Here is an 18,827-nt window from a genome sequence, read left to right on the forward strand (position 1 = left end):
GAGTTCAGCTCAATACTATCAATGCTTTTCAAAGACCAGTTGATGGAAAACCTTTCACTGCTCATCCTCTCATGTCCAGGTTCATGAAAGGACTTTTCAGTGTGAAACCATCTCTCAAACTACCTCCAGCGGCAGACTTCTCACCTTCCATCACTTTCGGCCAGGCAAATGATGGTACTATTGGGTCACATGGCTTCCATGGTGCATGTTATTCAATTTGCAGCGCAACTATCCTTTTAAGGATGTTCTCTTTTAACCAAATAGTAGAATTTTCTTCTGACCAGTCTTTCTGCTCAGAAATTCTGTTGTGTCCACCCTACCTTTTGTTTTATCCTTATTTGTTCTTTCCTTTTGAAAATATTGTAGTTCTTCGCCCTCTTTTTTGTGCTTAGTTATTGTTGTCATTGCTGTTTTTGTTTTTTGTTTTTTTAATTATGTCATTTTAATATTTGATGTCTTTTTATTATTCTGTCTTAATTGTCTTTACACCACTCAAATGTTTTGTGAATGTTAGCTGCTTTGAAACTTTGGAAAGGCAGAATAACAAAATCTAAATAAACTTGAAACTTGGCACTTCAATGGACTCTCGCACAGTGGCGTACCAAGGGGGGGGCAGGAGGGGCGGTCTGCCCCGGGTGCCAGCCCTGAGGGGGTGCTCCCAGCCTTGCCGTTCAGTCCCCCCCACCCCCGAAGGACCGCTCGCCCCATTGACCTTCCTGCACCACCTGTGAAGCAGCCCGCAGCAGGATCGCGACATCAGCGATCCCTGCGCTGCTTGGGCGCTGCTTCCTGCGCCGCGGTCCCGCCCCTCCTCTGACATCAGAGGAGGGGCGGGACCGCGGCGCAGGAAGCAGCGCCTAAGCAGCATAGGGATCGCTGACGTCGCGATCCTGCTGTAGCTGCTTCATAGGTGGTGCAGGAAGGTCAGTGGGGCGAGCGGTCCTTCGGGTGGGCGGGGGACTGAACGGCAAGGTCGGGAGCATAGGTAGTGCTGCTTCATAATTGGTGCAGGGAGGTCAGGGGGGCGAGCGGTCCTTCAGGGTGGGGTGGGCGGGCAGGCAGGCAGGCTTTCAAGGGGGAGGGGGATGACAGGCAGGCAGGCAGACCGGCCTTCAAGGGGGGAGGCAGGCCTTCAAGGGGGGCAGGCAGGCCTTCAAGGGGGGGCAGGCAGGCCTTCAAGGGGGGGCAGGCAGGCCTTCAAGGGGGGGACAGGCCTACAAGGGGGTGGGACAGGCCTTCAAGGGGGGGACAGGCCTTTGGGGGGTGGTGCAGGCCTTCGGGGGATGCAGGACTTCAGGGGGGGTGCAGACCTTCAAGGGGGGGACAGGCCTTCAAGGGGGGGACAGGCAGGTAGGCCTTCAAGGGGGGGGACAGGCCTACAAGGGGGAGACAAGCCTACAAGGGGATGGGACAGGCCTTCAAGGGGGTGCAGGCCTTCGGGGGGGGGTACAGACCTTCAAGGGGGTGCAGGCCTTCAGGGGGGGTGCAGGCCTTCAAGGAGGTGCAGGCCTTCAAGGGGGGACAGGCCTTCAAGGGGGGGACAGGCAGGCAGGCCTACAAGGGGGAGACATGCCTACAAGGTGGTGGGACAGGCCTTCAAGGGGGGACAGGCCTTCGGGGGGGTGCAGACCTTCAAGGGTGGGACAGGCAGGCCTTCAAGGGGGGGCAGACAGGCCTTCAAGGGGGGGTACAGGCCTACAAGGGGGGGGGACAGGCCTACAAGGGGATGGGACAGGCCTTCAAGGGGGGGACAGGCCTTCAGGGGGGTGCAGGCCTTCGGGGGGGTGCAGACCTTCAAGGGGGGGACAGGCAGGAAGGCCTTCAAGGGAGGGGACAGGCCTACAAGGGGGGGACAGGCCTTTAAGGGGGTGGGACAGGCCTTTAAGGGGGTGGGACAGGCCTTCAAGGGAGTGGGACAGGCCTTCAAGGGAGTGGGACAGGCCTTCAAGGGGGTGGGACAGGCCTTCAAGGGGGGTGCAGGCCTTCAAGGGGGGTGCAGGCAGACCTTTAAGGGGGGACCGGCCTTTGGGGGGGACCCTGGTTTAGAAGTACACGGGGGAAGGGGTGTTCAAAGAGACGTGCATATGCCAAACTTTGGGGGGGAGGAAGAAATAATGGGTCTGAAAATAGAGGAGAGGGAGAGAGATGATGGACCATGGGATTTAGGGAGGGAAGGAACAGAAAGGGAGAGAAATTGGACACAAGGGATGGTGTGGAGGAGGGATAGAGATACTGGATAGGAGGGTAATTGGGAAAAGAAAGGGAGAGATGGTGGACTCTGGGGTGGTGGGGAAGGAGGGAGAGATGCCGGATAAAAGGGTAGTTAAGAAAAGGTGGATCTTTTGAGGGAGATGAAAAAAAGGAAAGATACCAGACTTCCTGAGAAGGGAAGGGAAATGGAAAGGGAGGACAGAGTTGGCAGATGGTTGGTTAGCATGCAGAAAGAAGGAGACCCTGGCAAGCAAGTTATCAGAAGAAAACCAGAGCCTTGGACCAACAAGATTTGAAATATAACCAGACAACAAAAGGTAGAAAAATTAATTTTATTTTCTGTTTTGTGATTATAATATGTCAGATTTGAAATGTGTATCCTGCCAGAGCTGGTGTTGGACTGCAAACGTGAGCTAGGATTTAACAGAGAGAGGAAAAGTCCTTTTTGTTTCTTTATTTTATTTACACCACAGTGCCAGTGTGGTTAGGAGAAGCCAAAGGGGGTGAAAAGCTATAAAACCCACCAGGAGTTTTGAAAAAAATCACCCAACTGGGCAGGAAAATCGAATTGAAAAACCAATTCAATAGGCTGAATCGAATCAAAATTTTTTTCCCTGAATCTGGCAGCATTAGGTTGCGCTACTGTCTTAGACTTTAGGACCTGGGATTGGGGAGAGATGGCAACCTCAGTACTTTATAATGCAAGTGAAACGAGGATTTGGTCAGACTTTTGAAGGGTCTGCAGAAAAAAAATATTGTATAGGCCGGGGACATGAGACAGCAGGAAATGGGAACTTTTCTTCCTTCTATTTTTGTGAATGGAAAGGCTGAGGATGTCAGAGAGTTCAGTTAAAATATGTGCTTTATAAGAAAATATAATAATGTGTTTTATAAAGTTTATAGCATAGCTGGCCTACCCAGTGAGGTGTTCCTAGTGGTGGTGGTTGCAGCGTGTCAATGTGTTGAGAGGAAGAGGTGGTCTGGGAAATTCTGCTGAGCAAACTCCAGGCCCATTTCCACCCCCCAGTTAGTCCACTCCACTCAATTGGTTCACACACTGAGTGGGTCTTTGGGTGTTGTTTTGGGATCTCTTCCAGTGGTTTATCAGTATCTCCTTCTGGTCCAGGGACGGAAACTTTGTTATCCTTAGCATTGACCTACAGAATATGTTTGTAACAGCGCTGCTTGTGTGGCATTAGGCTATGTAGTGATCGAAAGAAAAAAACAGACCTTTGCACATTTTTGCACTATATGGTGGGTGTATGAGGAGATTCACATTTCCTGCACAGCTAAGTCCATGTGAAGTTACCTTGTGCTGTATTTGACATCTAGCAAGGTCTCTGTTTGAAAGGAAAGATCTAAACTTAAAAATGAAGTGGCCAGAAGTTATGGTAAAAGCAGATAGTGTAGCTGGTTTTAAGAAAGATTTGGACAAATTCCTAGAGGAAAAGTCCATAATCTGTTATTAAGACATGGGGGAAGTGTCTGCTTGCCCTGGATCGGTAGCATGGAATGTTGCTACTCTTTGGGTTTTGACCAGGTATTAGTGATTGGCTACCATGAGAATGGGCTACTGGGCATGATGGTCTGACCCAGTTAGGCTATTCTTATGTTATGTTCTCATCTGTAGGGGCCTTTGTTTTCACTTCTTATTTTAATGTATTTTTTTTCTGGGAACTTATCAGTGTTTTTTATAATGGGAACAAAAATGGAAGAGAATTAATGTGTGTGGGATGAGGGGGTAACTAATTTCTTCAGCTAAATAATTCAATCCACTTCAAACAGACATAGGAGAACTCACGCACCATTCACACACCCTCCAACCAAAAACGTCAAAAGAAAAAAACTGTTCGACAACCTCCTAACACTCGACCCCCAACTCTACAACCTATTGACCTCGACCACAAACTACAAAACCTTCAAAAAGAAATAACCCTTCTATTCAAAAAACACATAAAACCGAACTAACACAATCAGAACTGTCCCAAGCATCACCTGCAACTACTCCATATGTACTTCTGATGTCATGACAATTCAGACATAATTTATGTTATGTTATGTTTGGAATATAAGAAAATTTTCACTGCCTGTTTCTATTCTGACCATTTATTCCATTTCATGGTCATTACAAAAAATATTTTTTTACATGGGGGGGTGTCAAAAAATGATGGGCCCCGGGTGCCACATACCCTAGGTACGCCACTGATCTCGCATCTCAGTGGTCTCAAGCTCTCGACCCACTGTCTCAACACATTACGGTCACTTCTTCACATCGATAATTTCTGCAATGGTGGATGAACTATTCTGATCTTAATGTGGTTCTTGATAGATTAATGAAGCCTCCTTTCGAACTAATATCTTCAACTCATCTAAAATACTTCACTTGCAAAGTGTTTTTTCTCTGCTGCTCTTTTTTTTGCCACAATAAAGTCTAACAATTGTTTGGGTTAAGAAAAAAGAAAATTTATACCTGGAAATTTCAAAATAAAAGTGGCACAGTGAGGGGAAGGGAGCCAATCATCCCCCTCACTGTATCGAAACTCCATCTTCAAAAGCTCTCCCTTTGGCGGAAAGCCCAGCCCCCTTCTTCCCCAGAGCCTGCCTGCTTCTTTTCAGCCCTTTAAAGGGCTCAGGGCTCCAATGTTTCAACTTTAAATCTTCATCACAGTGAGGGGAACAGAGGCCAATTGTCCCCCTCACTGCACCGAGACTCCGTCTTCAAAAGCTTTCTCTTTGGTGGGAAGCCCTGCTCCCTTCTTCCCTGGAGCCTGCCTGCTTCGTTTCAGCCTTTTAAAGAGCTTGGGGCTCCAATGTTCCAACTTTAAATCTTGAGCACAGTTAGGGGAAGGGAGACCAATTGTCCCCCTCACTGCACTGAGACTTCATCTTCAAAAACTCTTGCTTTGGCGGGAAGCCCCGCCCCCTTTTTCCCTGGAGCCAACCTGTTCCTGTCAGCCCTTTAAAGGACCCTGGACTCCAGCGATCTCACCTTTGATTGTCAGCACAGTGAGGGGAAGGGAGGCCAATCGTCCCTCTCACTGCACCATGACTCCATCTTCAAAAGCTCTCTCTTCAGTGGGAAACCCTGCCCCCTCTTCCCCGGAGCCAGCCTTGCTTCTTTATAGCCCTTCAAAGGGCTCTGGGACCCAACCGGGGAGCTTGCTCTGTCGTGTCTCTTGCGTGCAGCGTCAAGTGTTTTTTTAAAAGCTCCATGCCAAGCCTTCCAGCTGACTCCACACTAGCTGATATTTCATATTACTTCGGCGTGGGAGCTTGCTCCGCCCTGTCACTTATGTGCAGCGTCAAGATTTTTTTAAAGCTTGGCGCCAATTTGTCCACCTGACTCCACACTAGCTGACATTTCATCTTACTCCACAGTAGCTGACATTCCATCTTACTTCGGCATGGGAGCTTACTCCTCCCTGTTGCTTACGTCAGTGGTTCCAAACCCTGTCCTGGAGGACCCCCAGGCCAGTCGGGTTTTCAGGATAGCCCTAATGAATATGCATGAGAGAGATCTGCATATAATGGAGGTGCCAGGCATGCATATTCCTGAAAACCCGACTGGCCTGGGGGGTCTTCTAGGACAGGGTTGGAAACCACTGGCTTACATGCAATGTCAAGCTTTTTTTAAAAGCTTTGCACCATGCTTTCCAGCTGACTCCACACTAGCTGACATTTCACCTTACTTTAGTGTGGGAGCTTGCTCCGCCCTGTCTCTTACGTGCAGTGTCAAGCTTTTTTAAAAGCTCGGCGCCAAGCTTTCCAGCTGACTCCACACTGTTAACGTTCATCATGAAATTACCTCTTTTGCTTCTCTCTCTCTTATTCTCTCTATGTTTCAATGTGTAAATTCTCTCTCCCCCAATGTATTTGGTTTCAATAGTAATAGTGAGATCTGCCCTGGCTTTAGAATTCCGTATTGGTGCATACTAGAAATCATTCTTCTAAAAAACCTTTTCAGGATGTCAACTATGCTTTTCTAAAGCCTTTTTCAACTACCAGCTTGCCTAGTTCAGCTTCTGACTCTCTTACTCCTGTCCCGATATTATATTGCAATGCTAGATCAGTATGCAACAAGGTTCAAATACTAAATGATCTACTAGAGCAGGGGCGTACAAAGTCCCTCCTCGAGGGCCGAATCCAGTCGGGTTTTCGGGATTTTCCCCAATGAATATGCATGAGATCTATGTGCATGTACTGCTTTCAATGCATATTCATTGGGGAAATCCCAAAAACCCGACTGGATTCGGCCCTCGAGGAGGGACTTTGGACACCTCTGTACTAGAGGATCTCGATCCTGGGTTCTTGTGCATTACTGAATCGTGGATTGCAAAAGATGATTTATTTACTCAAAATGAGCTCTGTTCCCATGGTTATCGAGGTCCCTGTTCTTCCAGAAACTGCTGAAAAGGAGGAGGTTTGGCACTTCTCTACAAATCATTTTTTGATGTACAGCTTCTTGAAAAAGATAGCGCTGCAACACTAGAATATACGCTAGCTACTATTAACGATGAGCTCTCTCGTCACCCATTAAGTATTTTGCTATTTTACTATCCCCTGATTCCGTAGAACAAATCTTCTGAACTAGTATTCAAGACCATAACAAATGCTTTTCTAAAATTCCAGACTATTGATTATTGGTGACATTAATCTTCATTTAGATGATAATGCTAATAAGGATGTTATCGAACTCAGCAATTTTCTCACCTCTCTGGGTTTTCCTCCTCGTAAGACCACTCCAACTCATGAAAAAGGGTACTCTCTTGATATCATTAGTTTTCTCGATCTTACTGATCATAAAACTTTAGTTGAGGATGTTCGTTGGGAACAAGTTCCATGGTCTGATCACTTTCTAGGTGCTTCTTGTCTTCTTGTTTTCATGTCGCATCTTAGGGCTCAATCTTGCACTCCAAAACTTATTACCTTCCGGAAGAAAATTGCGAGTGAACAATTTTGGACCCAATTTCTTAAACGGTTTGCTTTCTCCCCCAGGCCTGATGCCTCAGAAGTCAACTGGCACAATTGGGTAAACCTTTCTGAGTTCACCTATTGTTCACTTGCTGCTCTATCTACAAAGACGGTCTCTTACTCTCATAAGGCTCCCTGGTACCTTCCTTATCACAGAGAATTGAAACAGAAATTCCGAGCAATGGAACATAAATGGGAAAAATCAAGATCTCCTGCTGACAGACAGCCATGGAGGGATAGTATTAGGCCTTATAATGCAACATTTAAAAAAGCTAGGAAAAATTTCTACGGCGATAGAATTATCAGATCCAACAATCAAAGTAGCACCTTGTTTAATATCTGGCACTCTTTAACCATTAACAATGATTCGTCAATACACCCTTCTTCTCTAGTAGCGGATGACTTAGCAAGATTTTTCAATAAAAAGATTGCTGTCATAAGAGACTCTTATAATTCTCTGGTGTCGGGTGATACTAATTCAATCGCAATTCCAGCAGACAGAATCTGGACAGCCTTTGAGTATGTATTTGAGGCCCAGGTCTCAAACTTGTGTCATAAATTAAGATCCTGCAAATGTGCTCTAGACTCATTCCCTTCATATTTATATGAGAAAATTCCTACTCAGACCTTTTCATCTCTTACCAAATTCATCAATTCGGCCTTATCAGGTCTTTTTTCTGCAGAGATGTGTCATCTTGTTCTGTCCCCAGTTTTGAAGAAAGCAGACTTAGACCCATCTTCACCATCTAGTTATCGACCTATAGCGAATATTCCCCTACTGACTAAAATGTTAGTCAATCATATCTGCTCAGCTTTCATTATATTTGAAGAGATTTTCCATTCTTTTATCTTGCCAAAATAGATTCAGACCTAATCTCAGTACCGAATCTCTACCGATCTCATTAATCTCAAAGGTTGCAATCGCATAATAAGTTTGCAATTATGCTATCATTTAATCTATCGGCGGCCTTCAACGTCATTCACCACAATATTTTGATTTACCAACTTTCCGAGATAGGTATTGATTCCACAGCCGTAGACTAGTTTTCAAAATTATTACGATCTTGTTCATATAATGTCAATATAAATGGCACTATGTCATCCTCTTGGAAGCCATCATTCGGAGTCCCGCAGGGATCACCTCTTACCATCTATTCTTTTCAACATCTACATGACTACTTTGAAGCTTTTCCGTTTATCCCTCTGCGAAACACTATATACTTTGCAGATGACATCTTTGTTCTCCTAGAGATAGATTCGAATCTCACAAACCTCATTGGGAATATAATAGAATGTATAAAAAAACTTCAGTCATGGGCCCTTACTGTGCAAATGAAGCTGAATGAGTCTAAAACAAAATTACTTTGGCTTGGCCCAAAATTAGAGTAGAGGTCTGCACGGGAACGGGGATCGCGGGGATCCCGCGGGTCCCGCGGGGATCCCGCGGGTTCCCCCCTGGCCCACGGGACTCCCACGGGGACGCCCCCTGGCCCACGGGACTCCCACGGGGATGCCCCCCTGACCCACGGGACTCCCACGGGGACGCCCCCTTGCCCACGGGACTCCCACGGGGATGAAAACAACCTACCTAAATTCTGGCGATGCAAGCATGCAGCTTACAAGTCTGGCGTCGGGAAATAGCCATGTTGAGCAGTGAGCTCAGCACGTACACAGATGAAAGCCTTGCTTGCTGATTGGTCCGGCGGCCCCGCCCCACCGTGCCGCCGGACCAATCAGCAAGCAAGGCTTTCATCTGTGTACGTGCTGAGCTCACTGCTCAGCATGGCTATTTCCCGACGCGGGCATTAGGCTGTTTTTTGTCATTTCGGGTGGGGGATGGCAGCGGCAGCAGCAGCCTGAAAAAGAAATCATCCTGGCCGGGTTCGGTGTCATGCTCCGGAGCTTCTACAGCCTTCCTATCTCCCTCTCCCTTCTACCTGCGGCTCTCTTCGGCAACTCAGCAGCAGCTTCTGACGTCGGGGCCTACCCTCTGCGAGTCCCGCTTGTTTCAACTTACTTTTTCCACAAAGGCGGGACTCGTAGAGGGAAGGCCTCGATGTCGGCAGCTTGTCTTGATCACCGCTGCTGACGAGTTGCTTAAGAGAGCCGCGGAGCAGGGGGGTTTTGCCAGGTGCTGGTAGAAGGGAGAGGGCCAGATGCAGGACTCGTGGGTGAGGGAGCAGAAGAGAGAGAGAAAGAGAGAGGGGAGGGAAACAAAAGGAAATATTTCATACTGGGCTGGGCTGGAGTGGAGGGAGGGTGGAAAGATTCTGGCAGTAACAAAGGAAAAGGGGGGAAAACTGAAAATGGAGATAGTGACACAAAGAAGAGAAAGGGTAAGCAGGACCTACTGAATAAGGATAGAGATACAGAGGGGACATGAAGAGGAGGTGAAAAAGAGACATAGAAGTAATGCTGAAAAAGTGGGGGGGGGGGAGATAAAGACATTGAAAGGGCAAATGGTGAATATGGGGTAAAGACAAGGACAGAGACAAATGAAGATTCTGAAAAAGTGGTGAGATAGGGATATAGGTGAGATGGACACAAAGAAGGGTGATGCTGGAAAATAGGTGGAATGGTAATTCTGACAGACACAGAAGGGAAATGCTGGATCAAGGAGAGATGGGGCTCAGGCTGGATGGAATGAGGAGAAATGCCTTGTTGGCCCGGAACTTCCTCTCCTACGTCAGAATTGACGTCAGGGAGCGGAATGCTGGTCAGCGCGACGCTTCTGCAGGGAAAGCTTGGGACAGCGGTGGCTTGGGGACTATTCCCCGATGGCGGTGGCAGCAAACCGAGTGGCTTGGGGGAGGGCACGGAGAAAGAAAGAAAGGGGGCAGACAGAGAGACAGAAAGAAGGGGGAACAGGGAGACAGAAAGAAAAAGTTGGGGGAGAGAATGAGGTCTGGAGGAGAGGAAACATACAGGAGGCTGAAAGAAAGGAAGAAAGATTGGATGCACAGTCAGAAGAAGAAAGTGCAACCAGAGACTCATGAAATCACCAAACAGCAAAGATAGGAAAAATGATTTTATTTTCAATTTAGTGATCAAAATGTGTCTGTTTTGAGAATTTATATCTGCTGTCTATATTTTGCACTATGGCTCTCTTTTACTAAACCGCAATATTGTTTTTTAGCGCAGGGAGCCTATGAGCATTGAGAGCAGCGCGAGGCATTCAGCGTAACTCCCTGTGCTAAAACCTACTATTGTGGTTTAGTAAAAAGGGAGGGGGTGTATTTGTCTATTTTTGTATTTTGTTACCGAGGTGACATTGCATAGAGTCATCTGCCTTGGGAAATGTATATGGCAGATATCTTTGTTTTGTGTTCAAAAGAAAAGGAAATGCATTTCTGGTTTTATTTCTACAGTGTTGAAGTACTTGTTGGCCCTTGCTGTGACTGGTGGGGATCCCCAAGCACCACCAGCAGAGGACCTCCTCTAGAGATGGTCAGAACTCCCCTCCACCAAGCGCAGCAGTCGCTGGCAGCATCCATGAGCCACTGAGGTGCCAGCATCTGTGACTCAGGGACGCTACTGCTGCCTGCCAAGCTTGGCAAAAGGGACCCCAGGCCAACTGCAAAGGAAGTCCTCAGCTGACAGTTTGTGGGTTCTCATCAGCTGAGTATTTATATTTTATATTTACATTAGAGGTTCTGGTAGAAACCCATTTACAAAGTATGTATTCTTCCCAATTAATATTTCCAAATTAATAGTCTCTTTGCTTATTTGTAAATGGGTCTCTACCAGAGCCTTTAATTCAGTAGCATAATTAAATAAAATAACTATTTCTGAAGTTTATAGGGAAGGATGGTGACGGAGGGGATTCCTCGCGGGGACGGGTGGGGACGGAGGGGATTCCTCGCGGGGACGGGTGGGGACGGAGGGATTCCTCGCGGGGACGGGTGGGGACGGAGGGATTCCTCACGGGGACGGGTGGGGACGGAGGGATTCCTCACGGGGACGGGTGGGGATGGGTGGGATTTTGGCGGGGACGGGTGGGGACGGGTGGGATTTCTGTCCCCGCGCAACTCTCTAAATTAGAGCAGCTACCTTTATCCATTCTGTTGCCCTCAGGATCCTCATTGCAAATTGAATTCTCAAGTAAAGTTTTGGGTGTCATTATAGATTCAACGCTTTCATTCAATGACCATCTTAATTCTTTGGTTAAAAATGCTTTTGTAGTCTCCATATGTTGAAGAAAGTGAGATCCTGTTTCCATCAATAACATTTTTCTGTCCTTGTTCAAGCAATCATTCTTTCAAGGCTGGACTATTGCGAATCGGCCTATTTAAGCCTGACCAAGAAAAGCCTTCAAAGACTTCAATGGATCCAGAATACTGAGGCCAGGCTGATCTTTGCAAAAAGTAAATTTGATCATGTCTCTCCATTTCTGCAAAAACTTAATTGGCTTCCAATAATTTCCAGGTTTTACTTTGAAAATAGCTAAGTTTTCAGATGTTTTCAAAATAGTTGGAAAGGGTCCAGATAATGCAGTTGAACAGAAAAATGATTCCACTACTCAGTAATTTTGAAAAGTAGAGATTTCCCTAATTTGCCAACGTAGATAACACCTTTCAACATTGGAAAGGACAATTTAAACTTTTGAGTAGATCTGGTAATATCAGATCTTACAGAATTCCAAGACGGGAATTAAAGGGGGAAGGATGCCATTCAAGATCTTGAATGTTAAGCAGGCGCATTTAAAACCTGGAAATTATTGGAAGCCCTCTTTTATTCCAGTCCTTGCAGGTTCCCCGGTCCGGCCGAACTAGGAAGCACGGGGAGTGGCTCCAGCCTGCCCTTCTGATGCCAGTCGTAAGATGCAAACTGAAATAAATAAACTCTGCCCTTGCCCTAGCACCGTTTCTACCATGGAGGTGAGGTTGCCCGGTTCCCTCCCTTGATGCCAGGGTGGTGAAGTAAGACCTTTTTAAAGCTGCAGGGGGGGTACAGAAATGCTGCTGCATAGGGGGCAGGGAGAAAGACAGATAGTGGGAGGGAGGGAGACAGAAAGACAGACAGACATATTCTAGCAGGGGGGAGGTAAAACAAAGAGAGAAGGGCTGCTGGTGGATAAGGAGAGCAGTGAAGGAGTAGTGGTGGACACAGGGGAGGTAAAAGGAAGGGAGAATGGACAGGTGGAGCAAGCAAAGGGTGGAGAGCCTTGGCCAAGCACAAAGCCAATAACTTAGCCAGAAGTTTTCCATCTACATTAATCAAAGATATAAGCCTGTAATTTGAAACCAATATAGGATCTTTATTTGGCTTCGGCAAAACTATAGTTAAAGATTCTGCCATAGTACCTGTAATACAACCTTTAGTCAGTTGAGCCTGATATAAGTTTAATAGATGAGGTAATAGGATAATTTGAAATGATTTGTAAAACTCTACAGTGAACCCATCACCACCTGAAGCAGATCCAATTCTAAGGGACTTCAACACTACTTGTAGGTCTTTCATTGATATAGGCGCGTCAAGAGTTCCTTTTATATGCTCAGGAATTTTAGGCCCCTTAATTAACTTCAAGAACTCTGAACCCTCAAGTTCTTTATTTGAATAAAGCTCAGGAGAATATAAAGCTTTATAATATTTCAAAAATTGTTTTAAGAAATTTCCAATTTGAGAATGAGCTTCCCCATTCTCATCTATGATAGCCACAATTTTTACTTTCCTTTTTCTAGCATTAACATAATTAGCTAATACTCTTCCCGCTTTATTTGAGTTTCCATAATACAGAGCCTGTTGAAAAAATAACTCTTTCCTAACCATTTGAGAGGAAATCTCATTGTATTTATATTTAGCTTTTAAGAGGAACTGCAAAGTATTTTGTTCCCATTTCAAGGCCAATTGTGACTCTGAGTCCTTAATATTTTGTTCCAAATTTGAAAATTCTTTATTGAGTTGTTTCCTGACGTGCTGAATATGAGATTATTTGCCCTCTCATAGTAGCTTTATTTTCAAATGTTTTTATTATTTCAACAAATAACAAACAAAAACAGATAGCATAGTCAGGAAATAATATTGTAAACACCCCCCTCCCTTCCCATCCCTCCCCACCCCAAGAGTCCAATGCCACAGTAAAATTGAGAGTGAAAAGTAAATCTATTGATTCAAGAGTCTACTTCGAGCATATGGTGTGAGGTCCTGCCAGAAGCATTCCCAGGTCTGATGAAATCCACGACCCGGCCTTGATTTGAAAATATTCATTCATTTTTAATTGAAATTCTTCAATAAAGTTAGAATCTGCAAGCAGGTCTCTTACAATCTTGTTCCTCAAATTTTAATTCAATCCAAACTCCAGCATGATCCAATAAAACAAGTGAATCTTTGCCAGCTTTGGTTACCTGTTGAACTAATTGATCTGATATAAATACATAATCTATTCTTGAAAATGATTTATGAACCTGGGAGCAAAAGGAAAATTCCCGAGCATTAAAATGGAGATTCGCCAGATATCTTTTAATCCACAGGATTGAACTAAATTATCCATTGATTTCAAAATCCTACTGGGTTGTTTATCCAACAATGGATCCATAACAGCATTGAAGTCCCCAGCTACCACTAGAGGCAGCCAGTGGCAGAAATATCTGTTGAAGAGTCTTAAAAAATTCTGCTTGATTTGAATTAGGGGCATAGACACAAAACAGCATCAAAGCATGTTTCCCCAAGGTCATCTTTCCCTGATCCCACCTTCCTGAAGGATCTGCAGAAATAAAATTAAATATAGCTGAACATTTCTTATGGACTAAAATAGCCACCCCCCGCTTTATTTTCCACAGCCGGTGCAAAAAAACACTGCTTGACCCACCCTCCTTCTAATTTCTTAGATTCCCCCACAGTCAAATGAGTTTCCTGTATCATACATATATCCGCATTTTGCTGCTTTAAAAAAATTGAGTGTTTTCTTCCTCAATAGGATGAATGAGGTCATTAACATTTAAAGAAAACAATTTAAAGTTGATTGCAAAGTTTCAAAGAGGATCCATAATAGTGTATCAAATACACCACACAAATACACCCTCTATTCAATACACATCCTAAAGCCCTTAAAACCCGTCCTTGCTCCCCCAATTCCCTACCCCCTTATCATACGATTGCTTGAAGACATATATTTAGACTAGCAGCCATATCCCTCCCTCAGGCACCCTAACTCATTAGCTCCCCTTATACAATTACAATTAATCAACCCCTATAAACTAAAAAATTTCATGAATACTAAAATTAATAGATAAATATTTCCTAAGAAGTGGACAAATAATTAATAGAATATAACAACAAAATAGAGTTCATTCCCTACCCATGTGGAGATTCCTTAATGGGATTACTAAAACAAATATATTTTAAAAATATGACCAATGAATACCCTTTAAATTCCTCCAAATCATATCAAAAATCCCTCTATTAAGTTATTAAATTTATAGCAATGAGACCTGACACTTGAAATTTTAAAATATAAACCAGGGAAAAAATATAAGGTTCCAGGGTACCAAAGCAAATTATTCTATAAACTACTAAAGTTTTAAAATTCATAAAATGAGTATTTCAAAATCCTAAAAAACCCTTATTCCCCCATGAAATTAAAATTATTATTATTATTATTAGGTTCTTATATCCCGCCATACCCAAAGAGTTCTAGGCGGTTCACATCCGTTACATTAGGATCCGGTCTGAACACGGATTTACAAAAATTTTGTCGGAATTGCAGGTAGCGCGGAAGGAGGCAAAGTAGTTTTAGCACAGGTTTATCATAGTTGGGTTAGAAGATAAAAAGGAGGGAGTGGGAAACCAGAAGAGGGGGGGGGAGAGGGAGGTGGGGGTGGGGGGGGTTGGAGTGTATGCGGGGAGTAAGAACTAAGGGTCTTGTTCGCGGAAGAGGTGTGTTTTGAGAAGTTTTCTGAAGTCTAGGTAGGTCGGGGCCTCTAGCATCATTTGGGCTAGCCAGGGGTTCAGCTTGGCCGCCTGGAAGGCGAAGGTTTTGTCGATGAATCTTTTGAGCTGGCATGATTTTATGGAGGGGAAGGTAAACAACTGGATTCTGCGGGATTTCTTGTTGGTGCAATACATATTGAAATGTGGGGAGAGGTATTTTGGTGAGAGACCAAATACTGTCTTGTAACAGATGCAGGCGAACTTGAAGAGGACTCGGGATTCGAAGGGTAGCCAGTGCAGTTGGTGGTAGAAGGGGGTGATGTGTTCCCATTTGTTCAGGCCGAAAATGAGGCGGACAGCTGTATTTTGAATCAGTTTTAGTCTTCTGGTGATTTTCTTTGTGGAGCTTAGGTAAATGATATTGCAATAATCCAGTATGCTGAGGATAGAGGATTGAACTAATAGTCGAAATGCAGTGTCATCGAAGTATTTCTTTATGGTACGGAGTTTCCAGAGTGCTGAAAGGCCTTTCTTGACAGTGAGGTCGGTGTGATTTTCTAGGGATAGATGTTTGTCAAGCGTGACTCCTAGTATTTTTAATGTTTGTTCGAGTGGGAAAACCAAGCCTTTCACCTGGATTGTGGTATCTTTGATTTTGTCTTTGGGGGTGGCTAGAAAGAATTTTGTTTTGTCTGGGTTGAGCTTTAGTTTGAAGGAGAGCATCCAGAGTTCTATCTGGCTGAGTATGCTAGTTATGTAGTTGAGAAGATCCTGGGATAGACTGGTTAGAGGGATGACAATTGTGATATCATCTGCATAGATGAAGAATTTGAGCTTAAGTTTGTGAAGGAGGTTACTGAGGGAGGCGAGGTAGATATTGAACAGGGTGGGGGATAAGGGGGAGCCTTGTGGTACACCGCAGGAGTTCACCCAGCTGTAGGAGAAATTGTCATTTTTGTGTACCCTGTAGGATCTGTTTCGTAGGAACCCTTGGAACCAGCTGAGTACCTGGTTGGAGATTCCAATGTGGGCCAGGCATTCCAGGAGAATAGTGTGGTCAACTAGGTCAAACGCACTGCTTAGATCAAATTGTAAGATCAGGGCGCTGGAGCCCCGACTGAAGAGTATGTGCAGGTGGTCTAGTAAGGAGGCGATGATGGTCTCTGTGCTGTGGTCCATGCGGAAGCCCGATTGATTGTCGCTTAGGATATTGAATTTTTCCAGGTATGCGGAGAGTTCTGCTTTTACTGCCCCTTCCACGATTTTGGTGAATAGTGGTATGTTAGCTATTGGTCTGTAATTGGAAGGTGCGTTGGAAGAGTCCTTTTTGCTTTTTATGATTGGGGTTATTAAGATATGTCCTTGTTCTGGAGGGAAGTTTCCTGCGGATAGTAGGGAGTTGACCCATAGTAGCATGTTTGCTTTGAAGTAGATCGGAGCCGTTTTCATCACATTTGGGGGGCAAGTATCTAGTTTGCAGAAGGATTTGGTGTATTTGTTATAATATTTGTTGAAGGTTTTCCAGTCGATTGTGGTAAGTTGGTTCCAGTTTAGGTCGGATCTAGACCCTTGGTCTGGTTTAGCTATGTCGATGTCAGGGAGGATGGGAAAGAGCTCCAGGGGATTGGTCTTGGTGGGTAGTGCTGATCTTAGTTTTAGGATCTTGGAGTTGAAGAAATCCGCTAGGGTGTTGGCGGTTAGTGTTGAATCTTCCTGGTTGTTAGTGAGTGTTTCAATGTTGTAAAGGTTATTGACGAGTTTGAAGAGGTTGCTGCTGTTGGATGTGATGTTTCCAATTAAGTGTGAGTAGAATTTTTTCCGTTTTTCCTTGGTAAGGTTTTTGTAGGTTTTTAGTTTGAGTCTCCAGGCAGTTCTGAGTTCCTGGGTTCCTGACTTTATCCATAATCTTTCTGACTTTCTGAGGTCCCTCTTTAGCAGTAACAGCTCTGTGTCGAACCATCCCTCCTGATTTGTGGTTCTGATGTGGCGGGTTTTTGTAGGGGCTATTTCATTTAAAATGTTAGTGCTGTCAATGATCCAGGCGGACATGAGTTGATCTATTTCTTCGTCTTGTTTTATGTGGGTGTCATAGCTAGACCAGAATTCCTCTGGGTCTATCTTTCCTCTAGTAGTGTGGGTTGTGATGTTTCTTGTTTTGTTGTTTCTTGAATGTTTTTGTTGGTAACCCAAGGAAAAGTCGCATAGTCTGTGGTCAGACCATAGGGAGTCTGTCCAGTTGGCTTATTCCCCCATGAAATTAAAATTAATCAATCCATAACATAAATATTTGAATAAATAAATGCTCAAGAACAAATAAATAAATATTTGAATATAGTAACAAAATAAAGTACATTTTCTATATACATGGAAATTTATTAAAGTAATGAAATGACATAAACAAACATATTTCATTAATATAACCATCACTCTATCAATAAAGTTACTTAAATATATCCTGTAGCAATGAGAAGACATCTTGAAGAGACTCCATAAGGTGCTTAAAAAAAAAACCCAAAACAGCTGCTGACATGACTTGTGTCAAAGGTGCCTGTTTAGGTAAGGAGAAGCAACTCCAGTGGGAGGAGAAGCAACTCTATTTATTGCAATTGAAGATGGGACCACCAACTCAAACTGTTTGTGATGGGGAGCTAAAGGAAGATTTCTTTAGGGTTTCCAGAAAATGTTGCTCATCTTCTAGGAAGATTCAATCCTGTGCAGCTGAAAACTTCAGTAATGACAGCTTGGTGTGAAACTCTAAGGGAGAAGATCCTGGACTAGTAGAAGCAGCAGAGCTCCTCCGAGGGGAACTGATGGCAAAAGAAAGCAAATTGCAGGCAGGTGATAGGCTTGTTATCCGAGTATCCAACACTGCCGCTGGAACTTTGGTCAATAACAGTGAAGAATCAACTAGAATCCCATGGTGAAGCTGATCTAGCGGTCTCCTCTGCTGAGTCATATTTAGACATTCTGGTACATGTGCTGCTCCTGCTCTCTTAGCCTTTCCATCTGCTGATGAATCTGGGGTAGTCTGCTGTGGTGCTCAGATTCAACATGTTGCGCCTCAAGCAGTGCCTTCTGCCCCGCTTCAGAACCCCAAATCCTTTTGCCTTCCCTCCACTCAAAGGCACACAACGCAAGAAAATGTTTGACAACCTTCTGGCAACACAAGCAGCAAAACTCAACCATTCCATCTCCAACCTGCTGACAACATCGGACGACTTCAAAACATTCCGTAAAGAAATCAAAACCCTGCTTTTTAAAAAATTCATCCAAAAACCTTAAACCACTTCACATACCTTCAGCTAAGTTCACCTACCTCCAGATAATTCACCTACCTCGACTGAACTCATCTACCACCAGACAATCCTCCCCCAATTATCACACCTAATCACCCTTCAAGTAAACAGACCATAAAAAGATTGTAATCTTGCCTACTCTAACTGTATTCCATTTGCTAATATCACACTGCTAGGCACTGTCGGTTTTCTATCCAACCCATAAGATCCCCAAGAAAAAATAAAAAATAAAAAATTGTATCCTCACTGGAAAATGTCCAGTAAAATCCTCTGTAATGTGATCATCACTGGAAATGTCCAGTCAAATCTTTTGTAATCCGCCTTGAACTGCAAGGTACCCTCATCTTCTCACCCTTCATAACCTCCTGCAACTCACACCCAACTGCAATTTCGTCCCCATAGGCAACATCTAATCTAGTTGCAACGGGCGATAAGCCAACTCATATCCAGAAACACTGTTTCCCCAAATACCGAAAAATC

The 18,827-nt window shown here is 44.5% G+C and overlaps 1 protein-coding gene across 3 annotated transcripts in view; it reads left to right on the forward strand.

Moving 5' to 3' along the window:
* The window catches only part of ANKRD33B (ankyrin repeat domain 33B), a 151,942-nt gene that overhangs the window by 91,104 nt on the left and 42,011 nt on the right, over positions 1-18,827 (forward strand). The window contains exon 3 of one of the 3 annotated variants that reach the window (XM_033929827.1): positions 11,430-11,546. The exons of the other annotated variants lie outside the window; for them this stretch is intronic. Within the exon in view, the coding sequence (XP_033785718.1) occupies positions 11,430-11,546 (117 nt within the window). The remainder of the gene's footprint in view (positions 1-11,429; positions 11,547-18,827) is intronic. 3 annotated transcript variants of the gene reach the window in all.

Source organism: Geotrypetes seraphini, chromosome 2 (assembly GCF_902459505.1).
Source record: "Geotrypetes seraphini chromosome 2, aGeoSer1.1, whole genome shotgun sequence".
NCBI classification, from domain to species: domain Eukaryota; kingdom Metazoa; phylum Chordata; class Amphibia; order Gymnophiona; family Dermophiidae; genus Geotrypetes; species Geotrypetes seraphini.